This window comes from Onychostruthus taczanowskii, unplaced genomic scaffold (assembly GCF_017590055.1).
Source record: "Onychostruthus taczanowskii isolate IOZ18803 unplaced genomic scaffold, ASM1759005v1 scaffold4, whole genome shotgun sequence".
NCBI classification, from domain to species: Eukaryota; Metazoa; Chordata; class Aves; order Passeriformes; family Passeridae; genus Onychostruthus; species Onychostruthus taczanowskii.
The window spans coordinates 20311264-20336904 of NW_024501459.1; the positions used below are offsets into that span (position 1 = coordinate 20311264).

Consider the following 25641-nt stretch of genomic DNA (forward strand, 5'->3'; position numbering starts at 1 on the left):
TCAAGCATTTCTACTGTGAGAAAGGACATCTGGAAATGCCAGGAAAGGGCACTTTATCCTTCAAATTTAATCCATTAAATTAGGAAGTAGCCTGCCATAGGACTTCTTCTGTGGCATTTGAGTTCCTATGCAATCACAAGGACAAACTTTGGGGGTAAGAGAGGGAGAACAAGAATCCTGAAACATAGGACACAGGCAGTGTTCTGGAAAAGGAGAGACCTGGGTTCTGAAGTCCTTAATCCTCCTGTTGGTAGGTGCAGTGCCCAAGGAGCCAGAGAACACAAGCATGGACATGTCCTCACCTGCCAGCAGCAGGTGCTCATTTTTCCTCCAGCTTCACAAGTCTCAGGTTCCTCTCTGCATGCAGAAATCTGGATTAGTGCCATCTAGGGCAAAGTTTGTGCTCCCTGAGGCACAGGAGGATCAAGGACTGGGTCTTTGTTCTCTACATGGATGATCGTTCTGGTAGGCTGGAAATAATGACAGACAAGACTTAGTGCCTGTCCTTCCTCCTCAGCCATCACCTGGCTGAGCCTGCACTGCTTCCTGGTGGTGGCAGGTGAGACCTGTCCACAAATGACAGATCCTCTCAGAGACTTGGGGTACATGCTCCAGGGCACGTACCCAGAACCTGATTTTGATGCATCCAGGGAGTTGAATTGAGGACCGTTCCATGCTGTGGGATGCTCCTCATCATGTGCTGGAGTTAGATGTTGTGGGAGCTCTGTGATGAAATGATGCCATCTTTACACTTTGAATGCTTCCAAAGTTAGGGTAGTGAACACTCTGAGCACTGTTGTGTGCTTGTGCATCTCAGAGCTCCTCCACATACCTCATCAAGGCAGGTAGTTTAAACCTGGTGTCAGCAATGTGAACAGCATGTACCTCAGATACCAACAGAGGTGGGATGTCTAAAGCCATGTCCTATATACCTTGCATTCTCTTTGTGCACTGGTTTAACCTCAGAAAATAGGCACAATGTTCCACTGCACTCCCAAACTCACTGTAAGGTCAAGTTCAGAAATTCACTTCTGATCTCCTGACAGTTGCCTGTAGTGATACCTAGGGAGGTGCATATGAAACAACCAAATATGTAATTTTTCCCCAAGGATCATCTTCTAACTGTTCATGGCTTAGGAACTTCTTAAATCGAATGAAATGTTAATTGAAAGCTGATCAGCAGTAGAATAAAAAGATAGGAGTCCTGTAATTCCTCCAATCAAAACTTTAAAGAATAGAATATTTTCCTTCCTTTACTGCTTTACCTTTCCTGACAGTTATACATTTTCATTAATAAATATATCTCTGTAGTATTATTGGTTGAAATGAAAATTTTCAAGAAGTTATTTCTGCTAAGATGACTTTATCTGCCGGTTTTGCTCCTTTTCCAGTACAGAGATATGTGAGCAATGGTATGCAGCAGCTGTTGGTGAAGAACCAGTCTGGAGTGCAGAAAAGCAGACACATTCTCACTACAGATATCAGCATCACCAGTAAAATAGTCCTGTCAAAACTTCTTCTGATTTTTGAAAAAGCTTAGAAAAACTAGACCATTCATCTCCATGGTCTTATAGAGGCTGTAGTTGTTTGCACAGTGTGTCAGCACAGTGTAATGCTGCAGGCTTGAACAGATAGAAGCACTGTCTGTGCTTCTTGTACTTAGGGGGTTCCCCACAAAAGCCAGAGATTTCTTCCAGCAATGCCTGGGCAATGCAGCTGACCCCATCTCCACCCATCTCCCACCCTGCCCTTTGAGATGCTCTGCACAAGGGAGGTGGCAAGATAACTGAACCAAGCTCTGAATTTGCCTGCAATCATTGATGTGATGTGTCTCTTTTCCAGATATGTGCATTGCCACTGCAATTTCTCTCCTCATGATTCTGATCTGTGCAATGGCTACATATGGTGCATATAAGGTAATTCATTACGTCTGGGGAAGACACGAATGAACTGAACCACACAACTCCATAGAAACAAAATTAAGAAAATTGTTTTCTAACAATTGCTTCTTTACTTGTTTAGCTGAAAATTGGGAGAGGGAAAATAAGTGGAAGAGGCAGCAGAACTGATTGCTTAGGTCAGTGGTACCCCAGGGCCCCCTGCTGCAGTTGTGTTGATTGTCTGCAGTTTCAGACAGGAGTAAGCTCTGGGCAAATGGTGAATTCAGAGAACTGAATCTTGTACCTATCAAAGTTAAGGGAATTTTTTCCCATTCACTTCCCAAGCCTGTGGTTTGTTCCAACATTAATCCTATTAATTAGAAAGGAAAAGTATTGTGTGGTTTCTAAATCTCCTAATGTAACGAGTTGTGGGAGTTGCACCACACACGACTGCAGTAGAGCGGCCAAATTGCCTTGAAAAGTATTGTGTGGTTTCTAAATCTCCTAATGTAACGAGTTGTGGGAGTTGCACCACACACATGACTGCAGTAGAGTGGCCAAATTGCCTTGGCCAAACCTTTTGGCTGAATGTCATATTTCTTTAGGCCTGATTTAATACTCCATGTCAAATGTTCCTTAGATTCCTGTAGAAAGACATATATTCTTCTATTTTAACCTATGGCTGATGAGTTTCTAATTTATTTCCTTTTTAGCAACATGCAGCGTGGATCATCCCTTTCTTCTGTTACCAGATCTTTGACTTTGCTCTCAACACGTTGGTTGCCATCAGTGTACTCGTCTATCCCAGCACAATTCAGGACTACCTCCGTCAGCTGGTAAATCACTTGATGTTCACAGACCTTTGGGGGGTGAAAAACTCTATAAGGTGGAGTTTCTGCCTTGTATTTCTTGCCAGTGATATCCTTCTCATACAGTCCTTGAGAAGTTCTTTCAGTCCTTGCCAGACTGAATTCAACATCCTTGCAAGGCTACATTAGTAACTTACTACAATATTTGTGAAAAGCTTGGGAGTTTTGCAATGATGTGAAAACTCTCAGCACCATTCATTTAGAATGAGACTCATATTGCAAGACATGGATGATGAATAATTGCTTTTGCATTCAGAATTATTGTGTTCGTATCCAGTGGCTTATTTTTGGTACTATTTCAAGGATATTTTGTTGCTCCTTTTCATTTATTTGGTAGCTACAACACATTTAATTAGGCAGGAGTTTGATTGAGTAGGTTTGGTTTTGCTAGAAAATATTTTGGATTCTGTCCTAGGGACATTCAGAGTTTACCTTCTCATTCCGCTTTGGCCAAACATCTATGGCCATTTTTGCATAAGTGTGCAAGATATGATCACAACCCCCTAGAGCAAAGACAAGAGCCCACCAGCCTCTGTCTCACCACAGGACCACGTCCCACGGCCAGCAGGGCTCACGTGGAGTTGCAGAGCTCTGGAGAAGCCAGTGCTGCAAATGTCTCTGAAAATCTGCCTTGAGAACCTGACTACAGATTAGCTTGGCTGTGAACTTTGTTGTGTGGATGGAAAGCTGGCCAGTATAAATAACAGGTAATGAGAAACAGCAGGCAGATAAGTAGCCACACAAATCTGCAGGAAGAGGCAATGTGTCCTGCCAGTGAGAGCTGGGATGGATCAGGAGCCTGTTATCCTTCATCTTATTTAACACCCACCTGCATTCACAGCTGATGGTGCACTGGAAGAGAAGCAGAGGCATAAATCAAAAGGTTCTCAGAGATATGAGTGGAAAAGAGCAAATTACAGCCATGGTTTGGGAGTGCTACAGCTGGCACTGCCACTGCTGGAGATTTCCTGCCTGTCCTTTGCCTACAGACCTTTGCTGCTGCATCGGTGCCAGCCCTGCTCTTCTGGCAGCACAAGCATCTGTGTGGCTGCAGAACTCTCCCACCTCCCAGAGCATGAGTTGTAACCACATTTTACTCAGTCTTGGTCACTGTGCAAGAACATGATGGGGATAAAAACAGGCTGGTAAATGTTCACTTAAAAGCCTCTGCTCTTCTGCTGAAAATCTGGTGCTACATTTGGAGCTGACTCACTAGAAGGGCAAAGACCAGCTGTTCTTCTTGAAATGTGTTTTAAAACAGCCATTTATTTCCTTGCAAATAAAAAAATAACAGGTCCTTCTGTAGCAGAAATAGAAGGAGTAGGTCTTGGAAGGGATTTGGTGCAACAGAGCACTCTGTCATCTGTACTGCTGCGTCTTTGGTTGCACACATCTTTGTCTTGCTGTTGTAAATCATATTCTGGACTGGTAATGAAATGTCACAGGTCTTCAGGAGTGCTAAACTGTCAGTGCTCAAAAGGGTAAGGGGGATTTCCAGGATGATTATAGGCTGATTAGCCTGACATTGCTACCAAGCAGAATAATAACAGAAGGGCTGGGGCTGACAGGACGGTCAATTGATAATGGATTAGACAAGAAAAAAATTATTAATGACTGCCAGCACAGTTTCATGAAAAATCAGTCCTGCAGGCAAACTCATTTTCCTTCACTACAAGATTACTGACTCCATCAATAAAGATGGGCAGGGCAATAATGGGCTTTGATGAGATGTTTGACTTGGCAGCATGATGCTCAGAGCAACAATAATGCACCAGATCAATACAGGATGTATCACATGGATTAGGAGAGGTTAGCTGGCAGACTGCAAAGGCTTGTGGTCAAGCTGACCATCTGCCAGTGAGTTTCTATTTTGAGTAGAGGAAGATCTCCAGCAATCAGCAGTAGATTTCATGCTCCTCCTGACTTCCATTAATAACGTTGGACCCCAGGAGGCACTTCTCATGGGAGAGTTTCTCCAGGCTCATTGTTTAGAGGGATCGAGTCCTTTGGTGAGAGGCTGTGAGCAGGAGTATAATCTGGCTGTTCTGTGTTATCCTCTGGAAGACCCTGCCCTGCACTGCCCAGAGTGAGCACATCTCTGCATTTCCCAGTGGCAGTACTTGTGACTTTCCCCAGCAAATTCACTTCTAATAAAATCTGTGGCTGACACTGAGCTAGACTGCCTGAGAACTTGAGTTCAGCCACTAATGTTGCTACAGAGATAAATGCAAAGAAATGTAAAAGCCTGAGCAATACAGACGGGCATGTGGCTTGACAACTGTGCCTGGGATGCAGTGACCCTGTTAGCAGCCTAGGGATTTAAGTGCCAAAACTAGGGTCCCTAGGTTGTTTTGCTGTTTGCAAAAATTGCTCTTGGGATTTGTGGACAGAAAAAAGAGCAATTAATATTAAGGGAGAGGAGACTTCCCTTCTCTGTCGGTAGTGTGGATTTTCTTCATCTATTTATGGAGTCTGGTTGTAAAAAACAATGCTTGAAAGTCAGAGAACATGCAGAAAAGTTCCTAAAAAAAAAAAAAAAACGATACAAAAGCTGAATATGATGCAGAAAAGTTCCTAAAAAAAAAAAAAAAAAACCAATACAAAAGCTGAATATATTGTAGTATGATGAGAGGCAATCAGCTTTTCTTGCTTCATTTACTGAGAAAGAAGACCAAGAGATAGTGCCATTAGAGGTTTCATGTGCAAAATAATGAGGTATTAAAACACTGTTTAAATTAGATGTAAGGCATAATGCTAATGAGCAGCTGGAAGCTAGTCCAAGTTAAGTTAATTTAGAAACAAGGATTAGTTTGTATTTTGTCATTTGTGTTGGAGATTAGTGATGGGGAAAAACTACAAAGAGCTGTGATGAATTTTGAACAGTTAATGTCACCCGTTCAAAAAAGTTTTGAAGCTGCTCTGCATCTGCTTTGAAGCTGATAATGCCTCCTGTGTCTTAGCTGTGGTCCCAAGCACAAGTGGCTCAACTGGAGCCCCTTGTCCCTTTATCTGGAAGGACTGCATCTGTTGGCATAAAGTTATTACATTTAGGTCAGAGTAAGCACCTCTGTCTGAGTGGGCAGAAGCAGACGGGAGCTGTGAAGGGCACATCCACTGTCATCAGATACTCAGACATGGGACAAGAGGAAAATCAATGCAACAATTACATCATAAATGCAGTGCAATTCGGGTGTGATCCCTCCTGATGGTTTGCAAACCCAAAGCCCTCGGGGGTTGTCTTGCCCTCACCCCCTTTGCAGTGGTCTACCAGAGTAGGCAGGAACAAGGATTGTGCTTCTTCCTGGCATTCTTACAGTTTCTGTTCCTCTAAAACCGCTTTGCATTTGAGAAATGATATTTTAGGGGCACAGCTCCATAAGGTAAATGAAAAATCCCAACTGTTCTTTAAATCCATTATGGAATATCTGGAAGAAACTTTGCATTTGATAACAGAATACATTTAGCAATCTCAGAGTAACTTTTTGTTTGCTCTAAGGTGAGAAAAACCCTGTTTCTTTCACCATCTCTATGTCACTATTATCTGGAATTGTTATATAGTTACTTTGGTATCATACTGTAGTTACTTTCACATCTGCCAGATGTCAGTCTGTGGGTGATGAGTTACAGCTATTGTGAAACTCTCCATGTACTTTTAGCAAGATGATGAGCACATACCAATGAGCTGGTCGGGGCAATAGCTGAAAATGCTGCAGTAGTGTTCACAGGGTGTTTGGTAACATCAGTCTATACTGGCTTCTTCTTTCCTAGGAGCAGTGTCTTTGGAAAGTTCTTGTTGCCTTTTAATACCCAGCTGCACTCAGGTGTGCTACTTAACTGCCATGGATTGCAAGAGCATCTTAGCTGAAGGGTCATGTAAAATAAGTAAAGGTTACAAGGTTCGCATTTAGTAAGTTTTATGGTGATCATATGATCAAAGTTTCTAAGAGTTACACTGGGTATCTTGGTCATTGTCATTTAAAAAGCAAAAGCTTTTGCATACAGCGAATCCAACATGTGTAAAATAAAAATAATTTAGTTCTTGGTGTAAGCAGAGGTTTAAAGCAGTTTGACCTAAAGCACATTTCTTTCATTTAATCCCACTAAATCTTTGGTAAATGGGTGTTTTAAAGCCTTCAAATTAAACACTTCGTCTTCTGTCATCTGATAACAGCATATGAAATGGATTGAAGCAGAGGTGCAGAACAGGCTGGTCTGCAACTCAGTTATGCAAACTTTTTTCTAAACAAAGTGCAGGACTATGACAGTTCATCTAAACAAAATTTCAAAGTATATTAAGTAGCTTTACTGTGGGACTGCCTGCAGTGCTGCTGCCTAACAATTCAGGTGGTATCAGTTCATACTTTTAAATTTATGGAGAAATGCCTTGCTAACATAAAAGAGATTAACCTAAATAAATTTTCCTATAAATTAAAGCTTAAAACCAAAATATCCTTTCTGACATTTTTAATGCCATTTTATAATTCCAAAGAAGTACCACTAACTTCATAGCAGAGCTTTACAAATTCTACAGACACATTGCTGTTTTCTTTCAATTTTGTAAGATTTCGATACTAGGGGGATAGTAACTTGGAATGACAATCCATACTGTATTTTAAAGTGAATTTTTTGTGATCCAAGGGGAAAGCAGACATGAAAGGTCATGTAAGCAGGCTGAGGGAATGAGAAATGGCTTTTGCCTTTGTCATTTTATTCTTCTCGTGCATTTGTATAATACCAGTGCAGTAGAAATATACTTCCCATGCACATTTTAGAGTGTTTTTAAGTGTCTGATAGGGTTTTGATAGTAATAAGCAGTATTTTTTTAAATTAGAAGTGTATCAGGTAATTACTATGCATACAGCCATCTCCATGTCTGTGACAAGGTTATAAATGACACTTTAATTATGACTTTAGCATGCCAGTGCAACACCATTGCAACTACCTTTTGTTTGTATTGAAAATTTCGTCATGTTCTGCTCCAAAATCATTCCTGGATTTCCAATAATAGGCTTAATTTTTCCCACCCAGTTGTATTTCAGTCTCAGCTTCATCAAGCCTTGCACAACATCTGACACTGATATTTTTCCAGAAGTTTCTGCATCAAGCCTGGTGCCTGGAACCTTCCCAGCAGCAGGATTTCAGCTACTGGTCTTCCCACAGGGGAGCAAACTCCCAAGACAGGAGCAGAATTTCTTGTCCCACCTCATGTATCCACATCAATATTTAAGTTCATCATTGCAGTCAGTGAAGACCAGTGGTTTGATTCATCTGAACAACACTTGGTACCTGTTTTCTGTGGGAATTAATGAGACTTTGGGAACAGTTGCAGCCATGGGATGGAGCCCCAAGGGCTGCCTAATGGTACCAGTTCCAGTGTGGTCCCTGTACCGTGTGAGACTGGAGCCAGTTGAGATGCTTCCTGCCATCTTTCCTGCTTCTTTGCCAAAGGTGCAGGTATCATAAATTGGTTTTCCTCGAGCACTGAAGGGGTTTGTAGTTGTGACTTAAGATCAGACTGCTCATAGGCTGGCCCAGCCCAGTTAGCAAAAAAAGCCAAAAGGGTTTCTTCCATGCTGACCCAATGCTCCTGGGTTATCCATCAGAGAACTGAAAGCTTTGTCTCCCACACAGGAAACCTGGAAGCTCCAGAAGAGACTGACTTTAGTTTTTACATCCTGCACCAAGATCTCCCAGGCACCTGTGCGTGGGGGTGACCATGGCACCCATGGGTGCAGCACCCACCGCCCCACTGGGTGCTTACACCTCTCATCTCTTCAGGACAGAGAGTCAGAAAGCTGAGCCTGAAGGGGACAAACTTCAGTATTTGTTCCTCATGTGCTCTCCTAACTTTGCTGAAATATTTGCTGAAACACTGGTGCTGATGTAAGGGAAGGCCAGGCGCTGCTGAGCAGCACAGCTTGCCCCAGACTTGACCAGGGTTCATGGCTCCAGCAGATGTTCCTGCTTTTCAAGGAAGTGGAAACTTTCTTGGACATTAGCCTGCCCTCTTCTTGCCCCCGTGCAAATCCCTTTTGAGCTGATGTCTAGAAACAGCCCATTAGATTATGGCCATAAACACAGCATGCAGTCATCCAGTCTTTGACCAGTGACTGGTTCCCAACAAACAGGTTCTTCTTTGGAGAACCAAAGTCTTAATAAGAATTTTTTATTACATTCACAAACCATTTTGACTATTTTTTAATAGTATATCAGTACAGAAAAAATAATTTGGGTATAGATTTACTGTAACTGTCCTTAACTGACTGGACTTTCTAACTTCCTAACTTATGGTGTCCCTTCTGCAAACAGGAGGGCAGGTTGGGGCATTAATACTTAACTTTTATGCATATAAAGCTTTTGTTTAATTTTTCAGTGCATCGTTTCTTTGCATATACTCTTGCTTTCTTGGTCTCTGGGTGACTGCATCCACTATATTTAGAATAACCTGTGGAGAAAAAAAAAGCAGTAACTTTTTGAATTATAGCAAGCTAGTTCCCTAGCTCTACCTTGACAAGATAGCATGATAAAAACTTCAGTAGAGGGACAGAAACATTGCTGTCAAGAATCGGAAAATGTGCTTATGTAACATCTATCTGCAGACGGTTACAGCTGCTGTTGATGTTAAACACTCTGAACAGTTCATGGAAGCGCTAAATAAAGAGCTATTCTCAGTAGCAGCTGTCCAAAAAAAAAGATAATTTCCTGATGCACTGGGCTGAGTGCTGGAATAAGGGTTATTAAGGGGTTACTCTGGATTTACACCATCATTGCCAAGAATACAGTTATAGCTCGGTCTAGTTAATTGTCCTGACAAGGATGCAGAGCTGGCCTGGTTAAGTAATTAGAACTGTAAGGGAAAAGGGAGTTGTGTGGAAGGAACTATTGCATTCAGATATAATGAGCTACTGTTGCAGTGGAGTTATCTTTTGTGGAGAACAGCTCTGTCTGTGAACAATGGTTTATTCTAACTGAAACAGGAACTTGTATCTTGCAGTATTTCAGAACTATTTGGAACATTCATTTCAAAGGGTGTGGAGACTTTAAGCAATAAAAAATACAGTAATACATTTTTAGGGGCTGTTTTTCACTGATCCTAAAGTGTTTCACAGCTTTAAAACACCACAGCCTGTGTTAAGCAGGAAAATTCATTTTGTCACCTCTATGTCATGTATGTGGTAAGAGAAGGGCCTGGGGCAGATTTCCACATTTCCACTTGAAATCATGAGGTGTCCCCCTGTAGGACCCATGACTCCATGGGACACACACTTAGCAGCACTAACAAGTGCTCCTAGAGAAGTAGTCCAAATTTAGCCAAAATAAGATGGAGTAGAATAGACTCAAGGTATTTTGAGATGTCATAAGATATTAGGTGAAAGGATTATTCTGTCCAGTTTTTCCTGCTTTGACTTTCTGGAAAGAGCTGCCACTGTTCTTTGGCAACCAGTGCCAGTGTAATGATTACTCAGTAAGTATGAGATTTGCTTGCCATTTCCATGGTGGAAGATTTCCTGCTGCAAAGCTCTCAGACTTCTGTTAGTCTGTGTCAGATACAAACCCAGTGTGCACAGAGGAAGAGAGAGCCCACACCACATCCAAAGCAAAAAGCAAATCCCTCATCCTCCAGGCAGCTGAGTGTTCACAGTGCCTGTTGTAGCCACACTTACTGAAACTGGTTGTTGGTGGGCAGAGCTCTGGATTTAGTAGATCACAGAAAGCTTTGTAAGCTGTTAATTATAGAATGTGCTAGTTGAATGGCTCTTAAATTACTTCTGAGACTGACTCACAGTGTTTTGCTTATTTTTGCTTACACAGCCCAACAATTTTCCCTACAAGGAAGAGATTATGTCTGTGAACCCTACGTGTCTGGTTGTGATTATCCTCCTTTTCATAAGTATCATTTTGGCTTTTAAGGTAAGTGCACTGTTGTGTATAAAGTCTGCTTTATACAGTGGTCATGGGTGGAATGTCCCTTGCTGGGGGGTCTGTCTTTAGAAGAGTTCTGGGTAACTACAGCCCCAGCAGCCTGATACCTATAAGAAACAGGGTTACAGACATCATGAAAAAGTTGTGAAAAATCTCATAGACAAACACAAGAATATGTAGTCGACAATGGGGAAGTGTGATGATTGTAGGAGGAACTCATGGCTTATGAATCCTTTGAAACAGGACAAAGGAGAGCCTATTGAAACAGACTTCTTGTTTTTTCAGAATGTGTTTGGCAGTGTGTCTCGTGAAAAACTTTAAAAACCACCCTAAAATGTGTAGGGAGAAGAGAAAAGGTCACCTCACTGACTGTAGCTAGGGAATAAAGATAAATTATCGTTCTTTCCAACACTGCGACCCATGCAGTTCAGAGATATGGGAGGGGGAAGGAAATCTAGCAACATTTTCTTGCAATGTCATTCAAAATAGGGAAAATAATTAGCCAAGAAATCTTTGCAGGAGAATCTCATGGGATGGACTGACCAAACAAGGAAATGGTAGAGAAACTCAGTGGTAAAAAATTCAAAGTAGTGGGCACAGAGGAAGCATGCTCTTGTTTCACAAACACTGCTGTGGACTCTGAAGTAAGAATGACCACCTATAAAAGGGGTCTTGCAGCTGTTACAGATAGACCTGTGAAAATATTAGCTTAGCTCATTTCTGGTCAAACAAGTAAATCAAATGCTAAGAACATTAAGAAAGGACTAGAAAAATCAAAAATATAAATGGTATCATTTCTTAGCCAGTTCTGATGCCCACCATCTCTGGAAGCATGGCTTCCTTCTGGTGCCCTGTCTCAGAAAGAATTTTGTAGAGCAGGTAAATAAATCCAAGCAATCTCTCCTGGGAGAAGCACCATAAAGAACTGTCAGACCTGACAACAGAAGGTCACAGGGAATGAAAATTTATTTGCAAACCTGGTAGGTGAGAGGGCTGGAGGTGGCAGGTACCAGGCAAAGAGGAGATGTAGTATCATCACCCAGAGCAGCTGGAAAGGGCTCAGGTGAAACCACCACATCCAGGTTGACTGTCCAGTGCAGCAGCCCCCTCCTGCTGTGGGTCAAAAGTTCAAAAGGAGCTCAGAATAAGATCAGACAAATTAATGTAGGAAAAACAATCACCTGTGGCTCCTACTAGTACCCTGAGCATTGGACCTCTTGTAAAATGCGCTGGTGTATTTGCCCTTTTCTTGCACCCTTCTACGAGTTTCTCACAGCACAGTGCTGCTGGTTTTGTATTTCTTGTGTGGGACTTTATTTCAGATTAGTCTTGCTCTCTCTGCAAAGCACTTTTACATTAGATTAGAGAAGTCCCAAAGAGTCACAGTGACACCAAAGATGTTGCTTCCAGACAACACAGTTGACAACATATACAGGGAATGTTACTGTAACAGTGACACCAAAGATGTTGCTTCCAGACAACACAGTTGACAGGGAATGTTACTGTGGCAAAAGAGGTAGATTAGGTTATTGAAGCTACTTCAAAATTGGGGAAAGAAACCCAACAGATGGGGTGTATTAAAGTGCTGCTGGAAGCTATGCTCACTCTTCTGCTGTGATTTAGCAATAGAGTTTAGCTTTCTGGCCTTATATATTCACAACCGTACAGCGGATTTTACTTGCACTTCTAAGAAATATGTGTGAATTTAATAAATCCATAGGTTTTTCAGGTTCCACGTGGAATGTGTTCTAAAAAAATTCTCCGATGCAACCAACAGCTTGTTTTTACCCCACGTGGGTCTGGTGTTTCATTGACTATGTATGTCAAGAAAGCTTCAAGCTTATTATAAAAAAAAAGGCAAGTAAAATTGGAATGACAAAAATGCTTACTACAGAGACAATAAGCCTAAGAAATTAATAGTGCCAAAGACTCATTTTGTTCTTAAGTGGTAAAACATGCTTTTTCCAAGAGTATATGTGGCTTGTATAATGCTCATTCTAGCAATGTATTATCATATAAATGAGTCACAAAAAATGTTACTTACACAGAAACACAAGCTAAATTCCAATTAGCATTTTCATTTGAATTTCTTATGTTTCCAGAAGAGCTGCTAGGCAGATTTACAGAATCTGCTCCATCAAATAAAAGCTGAACACACACACACACATGCATCATAATCATCATTTCAGACATTTCATCTCTGATAGACTTAACAGATGGTACTACATTTATATATTGAAACTGGAAAGGTACGGTGTATAAAAAAGTATGCCTCCTCTGCCTCTGGAGTTTAACTAGAAACAGGGAGAGGAACCAAAACATTGTGACCTAGGAAGAGCTACAGTAGGAAAAGCTGCATTCAAATGGTGGGAAATACAAAACAGAATCACCTAATTCCTCAGAAATATTTGGTATGACACTTTTGTTTTGGGTGAAGCTACATTCAGAGAAGAACACTACTGAGCAGAAAGCAAGGATATGCAGTATTAGGATTTGTTGTATGCAGTTTGTTTGTATGCAGTATTGGATTTGTGTTCTGCAGTCGTGGTTTTGTGAACAAGAGAGGTTGGTGAGAAAGCCAGCTAACCACACACAAGCACTTGTCTTTTTAGTCCTTATCATTTACTTGCGTCTGAAGCACCTAATGGGAATTTCAGGTGATTTCACACAGAACGCTTTTCAGAGTAGACCAAAATACATTCCATTCACTGTCCTTGTCTAGAAACTGAGCTGGAGTTGCATACCATGAAATATAGATGTTTCTATCTGGCTGAGGAAGGACATCCATCGGCACAGATGTATTTATATACACGTACACAGGACTCCAAATTGCATATAGCCAACACAGTGATTTTTGAATCGTTTCCTCTGCTGGTTTGGAGAAGAGGGCCTTGGTTTCCTCCAGCCAACCCCAACTTCTCAAACAGACAAGTGAGGCTTCAACCTCCCCATTGTGGGGAAGCTCCTTAGGCCCAAATGAGCTCAGATGAGCACAAACATAATGAGCCAGATTAAACCTTTTCCCCAGGCTGCCCCAAGCACTCTGACGCTTCAGAGTATGGCCTCTTCCTTAGCCTTTCTCTTTCTGAACAGTAGGCAGGAAGAGGTAGCTGCCAGTGTGATGTGTTCTCCATAATATGCCTGTAAGCTGCATGTCCAGGGTATCGAGCCCGGAGATGAGACCACTCTGCATGTCCTGGTGTCCTCAGCAGATGGGAAAGGATAAGGATGAAGTTCTGTGTTCACCCTGAGAGATTTGGTATCTCAGCCCAAGGGCATTCTTCCTGGCAGGGGGAGCCTGACCTGCAACACATCACCTGGATCTGCTTCCTTCCTGCAGGGCTGCTGGGGCAGCAGCTGGGACCATGAACGCAGCCCCAACAGCCAAACTCTGATCCCACTCCCAGGAATGCCAGTGCATAGCCACAAGGTTATGGGCTATTTTGCCCAACCAAGGTTATGCCACCTGTTCCACAAAAGCCTAGGACAAGTCCCAGCACTGATGATGACAGATACTTGTGGGAGAATCATCCCTAAAACAGGGTTTTATATTGCATACCCCAGTGTGTGTGACTGTGAGCCACCAGCTGATGTCCTGGCCCCTGTAAGGTGCCGTATAAAGTGTTGCAGACCAGTGGTTTGGTTTAATGTTATTAATTCTTTCCAATTACAACATTTCTTTCAGTTCTAAGCAGCTGTTCTTATACAACCCTTTTATACTCACATGATACACATTCTAGTGTGCTGAGAAGATGGATTTAATTCCAGATTTTATCAGCACAGCAACCCATTGTTTCTCTCTCTGTAACACCAACATGGAAAATACATGTGGTCAACTGGTCTGCCATCAGCATCCCTTTGAAATCTTCATATAAATTTCAGTTTGTGTAGAGATCTTTATCTCATTTTCACCAATTACTGAAGCCCATCCCAGCTCTGTAAACAGAAAATGCAAAGCAGCTGGAGAGTCAAATGGGATTCAGTGCAGGCAGCTGCTAACCTGAGGGGGCTCTGTTGGGTCTGTGCTCTTCACCCTGCACTTGCAGCCAGTGTGGGGTTACTCAGAGAGCTGCTCTGACCCAGATCAGCATGGACTTTCTTTTCCCTTGCTGTGTTACAAGAAGCAGCACAATACAACAACCTCTAATTTCTACAAAGGAATGCTGATCTGTCTTCTGGTCAATCTTCTGCTCTGATGAGCACAGGTTTGCAGTTCATTTCTGTTGTTATGCAGCTGAACAGGTGCTACTGCAACAGTGAGAGACAGGTTGACGAAGTTTTGTGGGTTTCAGATCCTTAGGGTCTCAAGTAACTCCCCACCATCCAAAGGGGAATACTGAAAGCTGGTTAGAAGTAGGCACAGTGCCGGTTTCTACATTCAGCTTTTTTACACACCTGTCCTTTCTCATGGTGGTTGTCTGGGGCTGCCTCCCCCAAAAGGTGTCACTGTCTGTCACCAGTCTATGCTGTGGTAGGCAGGAGATCCACTCAGGGTGGATTAGGCTGAGGGAGGCCTTTATCTAGGGCCAATTTCAAATGTGAACATTAGTCTCCTGAGATAAAAATCAGTATATTTATATATTGTGTGTCCAGCCACACATTTTAAAGCTGTATTTGATACCTCAGCCAAGTCTTTCAGGACAGAAAATTGGTAACTGAATCAGGAGCCCCATTTAACAGTGCATCAGTATTGGTAGAAAATAATTATTAGGAACGAGCTAAATAAAGTTACAGGTTGAGGAAAACAAGTTTCTGTGAGTCATGGTGTCCAGGCCAGCAGCACATGGCCAGAGCACGTGGACAAGGACATGCTCCGAGCTGCTGCCACTGTCTGCCCTGTGTTGGTCAGTGTGTTGGAGCCAATTCCTTAGTGTGTGCTGGCTGATGACCTCCTTAATTCAAGGAACAGACCTCACCCACTGAGAAACAACCCATGCATGCAGAGTTAGGGTTCAGAGCTGGGAAAGCTGCAGAGGTTCGTTGTGGGGTTAAGAGTGTTTTATTCACCACATGGAATGAGAGCATTAAAAAATAAATCTTCCACTAGCTTCTCCCAGATGGGATTATATTATCCAAAACAGGGCTTTCATCACTTTGGATTTTGACAGAAGGGGTATAGAAATAGTTTTGCAAATAGGTAGGCTTAATGTAAAGTGTTTCTTATAAAGACAGGCTGTGTCCCCACAGAAGTGTACTGTATTCAGTCTCTGTTCTGCATTGGCTCTTATGCCTTTCCCAGGTTATGGTATCTGAGCACTGAAAGCTAGTGAACTACTTATTACCACTTTAAATTAACAATGACATTTTACTTAGTTCTGGAAAAGATGCAGTTCTCCATGTATGTGCATTTGCCTGTTTCAGTAGCCTGGGGTAGGTTTGCACAGCCCATAACTTGGTCTGCAGAGCCTGTCTAATCTTCCCTTGGGATTTAGCTCACTCCAGAAGCCTTTTGCATCCCCATTTGATGGCCAAAAGTATTGTCAAAAAGTCTGCAACAGCTGTAAGTCAATCCAAGGTCTGTAAGGTTCTGTGAAAAAAGAGGAAGCAAATTTACCAGATTTTAGCCAGTTCAGCCCTAGCGGGGAAAAAACTTCCTGATCTGCAAGCAAGCCATCAGTGAGTCACGTGGCATCCTGAAAAACACGGCTCTGGAGACAGAGGAGGCACAGAGCAGCTCAAAGGGATAAGAGGCTTTTGGAAGGCCATCAGTGCAAGTGAGTCACAAAAGTATGACTCACTCAGTGAGACACACATGCAAATTCAAGGCTGGCAGTTTAATCTACATGAGTTAGGTTTATGGAAGAATTTCTGTGCAGACCTAAGAAGTAAAAATATAAGTTGGCCACTATGAAAACACAAAGTTCTCCTCATCACCATCATGTGTGATTACATGGGTGTCTTGGTTTGAAAGAAAACAAAAGGAAAAACCCTAACCCCCAACAATGGGAAGCAGAAAGCTCCAGAGAGAACTGCTTCAGTCCTGTCAGCTGTGTTACTGACATCCTGTGGATCTGACTCCAGCTCCTCCACATCTCCCTGCCTCTTATCTTTCTTCCAGTCGCTTTGCTCATCTCTGCTACTCAAACTGAAATCTCTCCTGCTGGTGAAGGTGGTGGTGGCTATTTTGCCCAACCAGTAAAAAAAGTGTAGACAACTAGTTGTTTGACAGGAAGCAGCACTACCCAAGCTCCAAGAACAAAAGCAGCGAAGTTTATGATCTTGCAGTAGGTTTATTGCTGCTATTATTGAGGGTTTTGTTTTACATTGGGAAAAAAAAAAACAAACCCCTCAGTATTTTCAACAATGTTTAAAATGTCAGAAATAACTTCAGATGTTAATAAAAGCTATTACTTTGGCGATTTTCTCTAGTCAAGCAAGAATACCAAGACCCCAGACCATTCCAGTCACATGGAATACATTGATTTAATAAGCTGCCTTTATATATTGAAAGCCAGTAAGGTGTCCCCAGAACCTTCTCACCTCTAAAGAGCTCAAAATCTATCAGTATAAGCAGTGACTCACAGAGCCCCCAGACTCTGTGCCGTCACTGCAACCAGGGAAGTGACTGTCCCATGCTTCTGTCATGCTGATGTTCATATTTATAAAGAATGGAAATGCTCTATCAGAAAAACATGCATGGTTTATTTTCTGCTCAGAATAATAAATCCCTTTTCTTTGCAGGGTTACTTGATAAGCTGTGTGTGGAACTGTTACCGATACATCAATGGCAGAAACAACTCGGATGTGTTGGTGTACATTACCACCAATGACACTGCGGTAAGGATGTTAGATGGCAAACATTTGTGTAATATTATGCATTTAACGGCTTTATTTTATCTTTCTGACTCCTTAGTTAACTGCCTTAATTCCTCTGGCAGTCCTCATCTGTTGGTCATGCTTGGACTTCAAGCTCAGGGGACTGGCGTGCAATGGCTGCAAATCAGTCTATTGCTAAAATGCTGGTTTTATTTTATGCATATTATCTGCTAAAGACTCTGTGTTAATCATAAAGTACAGTTTATCTCGTGGCCCCAGGAATGGCCTCCAGTTCTGAGCTCTCCAGCTGCGTGATGATCTGGACTGTGGAGGGACTGATTAGGGCTCAAGGATGCCATGGTCTACACCTGCTGTGAAATTCTGGTTTATCTATAGAAACTGTGATTTAGGACACTTAACATCTGGTGTAGTGCTTTACAAACTCACAGAGAGGAGCTAAAAGGCAGCAAAAGTTCAGTGATTCATTTTCCAGTGCATGATGGGGTTTGTATGGTAAGGAGCCCAAATGAAGCAAAGATTGACATGAAAGAAATTAATAAACAGATTTTAACCTCAAAGTACAGAAGACATAGGTTCACTTTATAGCAGTTTAGTACTTACATGCACGTGTGCAAGACATGATTGCTAAGCAATATCTTGCTTTTTGCAGAAGGCACTGAAGGACTATGGAAAGAAAGGGTCTTTGGAAAAGAGCCAGTTCTGTTTGCAGTGGTGTTGCTATGGAGCTGCTCCGTTCCACCCAAGCTACACACCGGGGGCTCTGTGCCAGATCAGCCCCTGGGGTGACCCAGGGCTGATGTAACAAGGCTCTTTACACCATTTACATAACAGAATGAGAGCAGCACAAACTTGGTCCTCTGGATCATCTGGGTAAAATCTCAGGATTGCCTTGCTCAGGTTTTCCTAATTGTGGGTGGTCTCCGCACACTGAGGTTTTAGACTGTCAGCTATAATCCTTTGGAATGAGTGATTCCCATGCAGCCACAAGGGCTTAGAAAACCATCACTACTTTTACATGAGACATGTAACTCTTGCATAGTTATTTGTCTTCTATACCTGAAGCTTTAAGGAAAACATAAGAAGTTTTACAGACCATGATCACAGCTGGCAACGAGGACATTTAAGTATAAAAACATGGATTTATTGAGAGCTAAGAAGTATTACTATTTTCTTTACTGGAATTTACTTTGAATAAAACCAGGAATTTTATGTGAAACCTATTTGATAGCTGTTTTGTTCAGCCTGTAGGTAGTTGTAACTCAGCTTCAAACGCTGTTAACTCTACAACCCACAGAGCCAGCAGGCTCAGCAGTGGGAGAGTGTCAGCTGGATTATCTGGGAAACTAAATTTAGTTTTTAAAAGTTACATTAAAACCACCTGCTTCACTGCTGCCTTCACAAAACAAAAGACTGTTTTTTTAGAGACGCCTGGCTATCAAAGCTCTTCTCAGTACTTTAGTATTTGGTAATTACCAAATGTTTCTGTGAGAAAAGGAAGCACTTTTATCCCATTCACAGATGACATTGTTGGACTGAGCCTTTAATTTAACTTGGCTTATCTTGCTCTTAGAAGACATCTAAAGCAAAAGCAGGTTGTGAGAAAGGTTGTGCATTCCTAGCTAGGGCTCTGACCATTGGACTTCCCCAGTATTTACACTTCTTTAATTTTAATAAGGTGAGAATCTGTTCCTGTAAGGTATGATGCATCTTTCTAAAGAGGGTCAATAAGATGACATTAAATGAGAAAGAGCTGTTTGGGAATCACTCAGAAAAAAATCACTCAAAATTTCTTCTTTGTGAGTACAGAAAGGCTCAGGAGAGAAGGGCAAGAGGAGAGTCCCTAATAGCCTGGGTTTTGAATTGTGTATTTGAGGTGGAGGCGAGCTTCATTCAAACCCATGTCTGACTGCTTCTTTCTAGTCAGGGTGTGAGCGCCTTCACCCTTAGGTGACACATTCCATATCCATCTCCTTCACATCCTTCCCTGACAAGCTCCATGGGCACCCACCAGCACAGTGCACTCAGTGCAGTGATGGAGGAGCTGATGTGCTCCTGAGCAGCCTCTTCTTTCTTCTGCTCTTTGCTGAGCTTCAGAAGGAGCAGCAGTACGTGGGGTTAAATCCCCATCATTCTCCACTGTGAGTCAGAAGACAGTTCTTCCCTCCCTTCACCCCCTGTAATTACAGACTTAAGGAGATTATCTTTTTCTGCATGTATGTCTGCATTCCAAAACATACACAAACCCCCCCCCCACCCCAGATGACTGTAAAAAACATAGGCACAACATTGTTGCTTTAAAATGAAGCATGGAAGAACAGGGCTTTTAAAGTGAAATACTGGGGACCTCTGAGAGTTCAGAGCTCTTGAGGAAACCTTACAAAATTTTGAAATGCTGTGATGGGTCACTACAGTCTGTTGAATTGTATAATATTCTCACAACATTCAAGTGTACTTTTGTATTGAAATGGTGTTTTTTCATTTTTATGAATGCTGGGAAACTTCTTTCAGCAGGGCTTCTTCATACCAATATGCCTTTAAATCATGAACTACAAGTTTCTTTAAAAATATGAGTCAATCTCTGTCCTCTTTGTTGAAATAAACATTTTTAGAATCAAACCTGATACCTGAATTCCAACAGAGCCTGCAGGGTACATTCTTGTCTTCAGGGATGTTTTTTGATATGTACTTGTCATCAGTATTAGCTAAAAGAATCTGTGAAACAAATGGAAACAAAAATCTAAGCTTAAATATGAGACTGGGTGTCATTGCTACAGTTTAGAGAAAAAATTTTAAGCATTATGGAATCATAGAATCACAGAATGGTTTGGGTTGGAAGGGACCTTCAAGATCATTTAGTTCCAACCCCCCTGTCATGGGCAGGGGCACCTTTCACTAGACCAGGCTGCTCAAAGCCTCATCCAACCTAGCCTGGAACATTTCTGGGAATGGGCCATCCACAGCTTCTCTGGGCAACCTGTTCCAGTGTTTCCCCACCCTCACAGTAAAGAATTTCTTCCTAATGTCTAATTTACACCTTCTCTCAGTTTAGAGCCTTTCCCCCTTGTCCTATCACTACATGCTCTCATGAAAAGTCGCACTCCAGCTTTCTTGTAGACCCCCTTTAGATACTGGAAGGTGCTATAAGGTTTCCCTGGAGCCTCCTTTTCTCCATTTTTGTGGCCCCCCTTTGGACTGGCTCCAACAGGTACATGTCCTACTTATGATGAGGCCCCCAGAGCTGGATGCTTTCTTCTTTATAGAAGGATATTGTCTTAAAATCAATCCTGTGGTCTGAATTGCTTCATGCTACTCATTTGCTCTTGTTCTTAGCACAGAAATTTCCAGTTAGTTCCCCTGGTCAGACCGGTTCTTATAAATAATGCTCATAGATCTGTTCTGTAACTAACCTTTTATCAGCTACCATATAATCTGATTTTTGTCACTCACTGTAAGTGGTTTAAGCCATCCTTTTTGCAAATGTGCCATCTGGAGCAAACATGCCTCCTCCCACTGCAGGCTATGAATGGGATGCTCCTGCTGCCCACTAGGTGAGAGATCCTCCTTCTGTGAGCTTTGATCAAAACTGAATATGCCTGGCTTGTCTCCATCAACAGACTGTGTTATGACATGGGAGGGCCAGCTGATGCTGGGCAGGGGAATGGCCTGGACCCCAGGCAGGGGAAGATGTGACACTCTTATGCTCCTAAGGACCTGAGAGTCCAGCTGTGTACATTAGTCACAGCAGAGGCTCTTGAGAATAAGGATCTCCCTTCTCCTAACTGTTTTCCAATACTTCTCTCCCCTCAGTTTCTGGAGGTGTCTGTAGGAGGTTTTGGCATGGCAGTTAAGTGGCTCCCTGCAGTAATCTGAGGATTGCTTGTCCCAGTTTCCCAATCCACAGTAACCTGAGGATTGTTTTTTCCACTTTCCCAATCTGGGGTTGCTTTTTCCTGCCAGCTTCTCAAACACACCATGGATGAGGGTTAATTTTCCACACAAGTTTAAAGTGTCACAGTAGTACCATGGAAATTTTCATCCAGTTTGGAAAAATTGCCAGTGTACAGGTGCAAAATATAGCCCAAAGTTAGACATTTGTTCTCTGGAGCAGTAGCAGTTCTATTGTACTCTTGGACAGCCAGGGGATTTCAGTCTGTCTATTTTTAACTCTCACTGAAGCCAATCAATGGAAGTTTCATCTCTGGTCATGCTGCCAGTGGGGATAAAATGTAAAGCTATAAATCTCTCTTCAAAGTGGGATTTAGATCTTTATGTGCTTTATAAAATCGCTTCAATAGATTTTATCTTACATACACATATCCACAATGGTTAATAAGTTACTTTTAAAAAAAATGCAGATATATTCCCTCTGTGGGCATGACTTCAACTAAGCAGCCTGCAATTAATTGGTCAACACCTTTGTTTGCTTTCCCTTTCTCAAAGCAATAGGAGACCTATTTGAGAAGTGCAGAGTTAGATCTTTCTTTCCTGCTGGATGATTTCTCTGAGCAGAGGAAGAAATTCTTTGGTAAAGTTGGAAGAGCCATTCTTTGTATTATTATTGTGTTATTAATTCGGTGATTAATTTGGCTAGGGTCAGAGGGAAGGATCCTTAGACTCATGCTAGTTAAACAGACTGAAGCATGAATGGATCTCAGAGACAGATAAACTATAGCAAGAGCATTTATTTCTGATAGGTGCTTTGGAACCTGTGGTTTCCAAATGCTGAGCCAGATTTGGGATGGTATGTGTCAGAGTAGAAGACAGCTCAGAGAAAACTTCTGCTTTAAAAATGTTTTCCCTAAAAATCCTACAAACTTGTCAGTGCTCACCAGGTAGCTGGTCTTGTGTGGCAGTTTGTGTGCCACAAACTGTTACTGGGCTACTAGATCACAAATACCTTTTTGCAGTGAATAGTAACCAGGGAAACATTTTAAAATGAGCTGGCACCACAGATGAATATCCCTGGCCTGACTCATTGGGTGCATTCAGGGCCTCCAATGGAGTTCAGGACCCTTGGCCTTCCTTATTGGAAACTGTCTGATAAAACCTGCAAGAGGAAAGGCAAGTAAAGCAGGACATAGAGAAGAAGAAGAAGAATCAGGGACAAGAAATAAAGGTTGTAAATAAAACAAGAAACACCCAGTGCAATAAGTGAAGGGGATATTTCATTAGTAATCCAATGTAATAATCTACATGAGACCTAGAAATGTGGTCTAAATGCTGGAGTTGTTTTTCTTCAGACTTGTACTTTGTAAACATAACAACACAAGCAATTTCTTTAATGAAAGAATCTTCAAAGGGCTCAAGATCCATATGGATACCACTATTCACATCTTGGTAGTATGCAAGTGCCACATGTGCAGTTCTTCCTCTTCTGTTTGATTCTGAGTTGCAGAAAAGTATCATGATGGTCTGCACCTGCCAACAAACAGCTCTTCAGCTGCTCCTGCATTTCATATTCTACTTGCAGTAAAGTCCCATGCCTTGTCAGCTGGCCTTTCATCTTAGTGAAAAGATTGGTCCTTTATTTTTCTATTTTTTTAAACTTTCCACCTTACCATCTATTCTCAGCTCTTGCTTCCACTTTTTCCCTGTTTATGGAAGATTTTTTTTTAATTAAAATCCAGCATTCCCTGTGGCCTGAATTACTTCATGCTGCTTGTTTTCTCTGTTGCTTAGTGCCATAGGCTAATTGCACTTCTTGTTATGGGTCTCAACTATTACTAGGTAGCTGCTGTCAGAAGCCAGCTGTACTGTTTGGAATGGACTATTAACAGTGTCAGTTTGGGGCAAATACCCTCTTAAGTTTAAAAATAAGATTTCCAAAACATTTTCCTTTGTCATGGCAGTTATAAATTTATCTGTCAGCTAAATGAAAAGTTCAAAATATATATGTTTATCTATTTTCCTAAGTAGATTGTAAATCTGTATTTATTTGCAATTGACATATTGGAATTCGGAACTAATATGTGACAATTTGTGAGAGATTTACATTAAAACAGACAAATCTGTTCTCAGTTAATTAGATTAAAAAGAAGACATGAAATGGGGACATGTAATTTAAATCTTCCAAATCTTTTTGGGTTCACTAATTGGGTATGTTGCAATGTATGAAAAAAACCAGTGTTTACAAATTTGCAGTGTTTCTTTCTTTAGTGCTTTTTATCCTGATGGGATTGATTCACTACCATCTGACAGCTGCTGCTTTTTGGGCTTCAAAACACAAGTCAAAGTCTTCAGTATAATTCCAAGGATACATATCAGTGCAGCAAAAGTCAATGACAACTTAAATCCCTGTTGCCCAGGATGTATGGGTGTTAAGCAGAGCTGTGTGTGAATTTTCCAGGTCAGGCTCAAGTCATAGTTACACTGTGCACCAAAGGACAGGGGTAGTGACAATTTGCTCAGGCAGGTGTTGCTCCAACAGGGAGTCCCAGCAGAAATGAGCCATGCTGGGGCTTTACAGCCATAGAGTTGGCCCTTGCAGGAACCCTGCCCTGCTGCAGAGCTCTGCCCAGGCATGGTCCTGCTGCAGCTCCAGCACGACCTCATCTGCTGTCACCTCATCACATCGTCCTGCGCTGCACTGCACAGCACAGCGCTGGCCTTTGCCAAGCAGAGGAGGAGCTCCTCACACATCCCAGTCCCTCCCTCCCCAAGGCTCTCTGAGAAGCTCTCCCAGCCCCATAAACCACTCAGATGCTGAAGAGCTCTCAGCTGGCTGGGGGGAGTGGTGACAGCTGGTGGCTCCGCGGGTGGCTGTGTTCTCTCTGAGATCGCCTGGAGGCCACGCTCTGCTCCCTGCCAGGGAAGAGCACCCAGGTGCCCGTGTTTGACAGTGGTCAAGAGGCCTGTCCTTCTGTGGTTGTTAATGCTTTCAGTTAAATTATGGGCTTTAAGACTCATTGCATTTCACTTTAGTGGCTCCCTTAGAGCAATTGGGCTCTTCCCAAGCATCCCTTGGGACTCTTTATGGACACAGGGCTGTCCACTGCGGTCTGTTCCAAACTGCACAGCACTTGTGGATTTGGTCCTCTGTCTTGTGAGCAGTGAGGAAAGCAAGGTCTGCTTTAAATTAACTCAGGGACAGACACTCAGCTTCAGAAAGGGCCAGGCTGAGTGCGTGTTCATCCACCAAATTTAGAAGATGTGCAAAAGTTCTGGGAGTTTCTGGCTGCCAGGTGCTTTATGGTTGTGATTTACTAACAGTAATAGATTTTTTTTTTTTTTACTTACAGTAATAGAATTTTTTATACGGACAGGAGCCTTTCCAGCAGCATCTGTAATGTAAGCATGGCTGTGATAACCACACCCTTGGGAGATAATCAGTCCTGTTAAACAATTTGGGTGTCCCATGTGAGCTATACCCAGCTTTCTGGCTTGTTAACACTTGAGTGGAAGACAGTTTGTAATTGTAAAAGATAAGGTTAGAAAGAGAGGTAGTTTAGTAATTAAAAAGCCCACTGAAGAGTAGTGATCTCTCGCAGTTTTCTGCACTCAAGACAGCAACCATTTGTTGCACAGAGTAGAAGTATGCTTCAGTGTCTTCAGTACTGATGACTTGTAAATGAATATACCCTGAGAAAGCATGTGCTCATCCAGAAAATGCTCATTTTGAAACAAAAGAAGGAAAAATTGAAAAAATAACGCTGTTCTGCCTGTACAAAATCACAATGTTCAGCTAGAGATGCAGCAGTACGAGGCTGACCAAGATGTAGGAAAGATGTCTGTGACCTGAAGAGGGCTGTTGCTCCATGCCTCTGAATGGAGAGAATAATTACACCATTATTCTGCAAGACTTTTATGAGGCTGCACATGATGAAACAAGACAATAGCTTCCTCAATTCAATTTTCTTCCCACGCAAGGGTAATCACAATCTGTCCCTAAATATTGTTGTATCCTAGAAATTTATACATTTATTCATCTGTCTGGAGTGCTGAAAATGTTGTGCTGCTTCATTACAGAATTTCATAAACTCATATAAAGTTTCCTAAATAGTGTCTTGGAGAGCTGGTGGCTTGGAATAAACAAGTAGTTTTGCCAAAGAAAAGCCATACCAGCTCTAACCTTGAACAGATTTTGGAGCACTGAACCCTACTTCTTTGCTGAATGGCGTTATAAATTGTCTCTGAGCTATTCTGCTTCCAGTTACTCCATCTGTAATCATTCTAGTGTGGTTTCTAAAAGAAAT

General features: G+C 42.1%; 1 protein-coding gene across 1 annotated transcript in view; it reads left to right on the forward strand.

Annotated features, from left to right (window-relative positions):
- The window catches only part of LAPTM4B (lysosomal protein transmembrane 4 beta), a 59477-nt gene that overhangs the window by 23093 nt on the left and 10743 nt on the right, over positions 1 to 25641 (forward strand). The window contains exons 3-6 of the mRNA XM_041413024.1: positions 1843 to 1916; positions 2594 to 2716; positions 10562 to 10660; positions 17354 to 17449. Of these exons, the coding sequence (XP_041268958.1) occupies positions 1843 to 1916; positions 2594 to 2716; positions 10562 to 10660; positions 17354 to 17449 (392 nt within the window). The remainder of the gene's footprint in view (positions 1 to 1842; positions 1917 to 2593; positions 2717 to 10561; positions 10661 to 17353; positions 17450 to 25641) is intronic.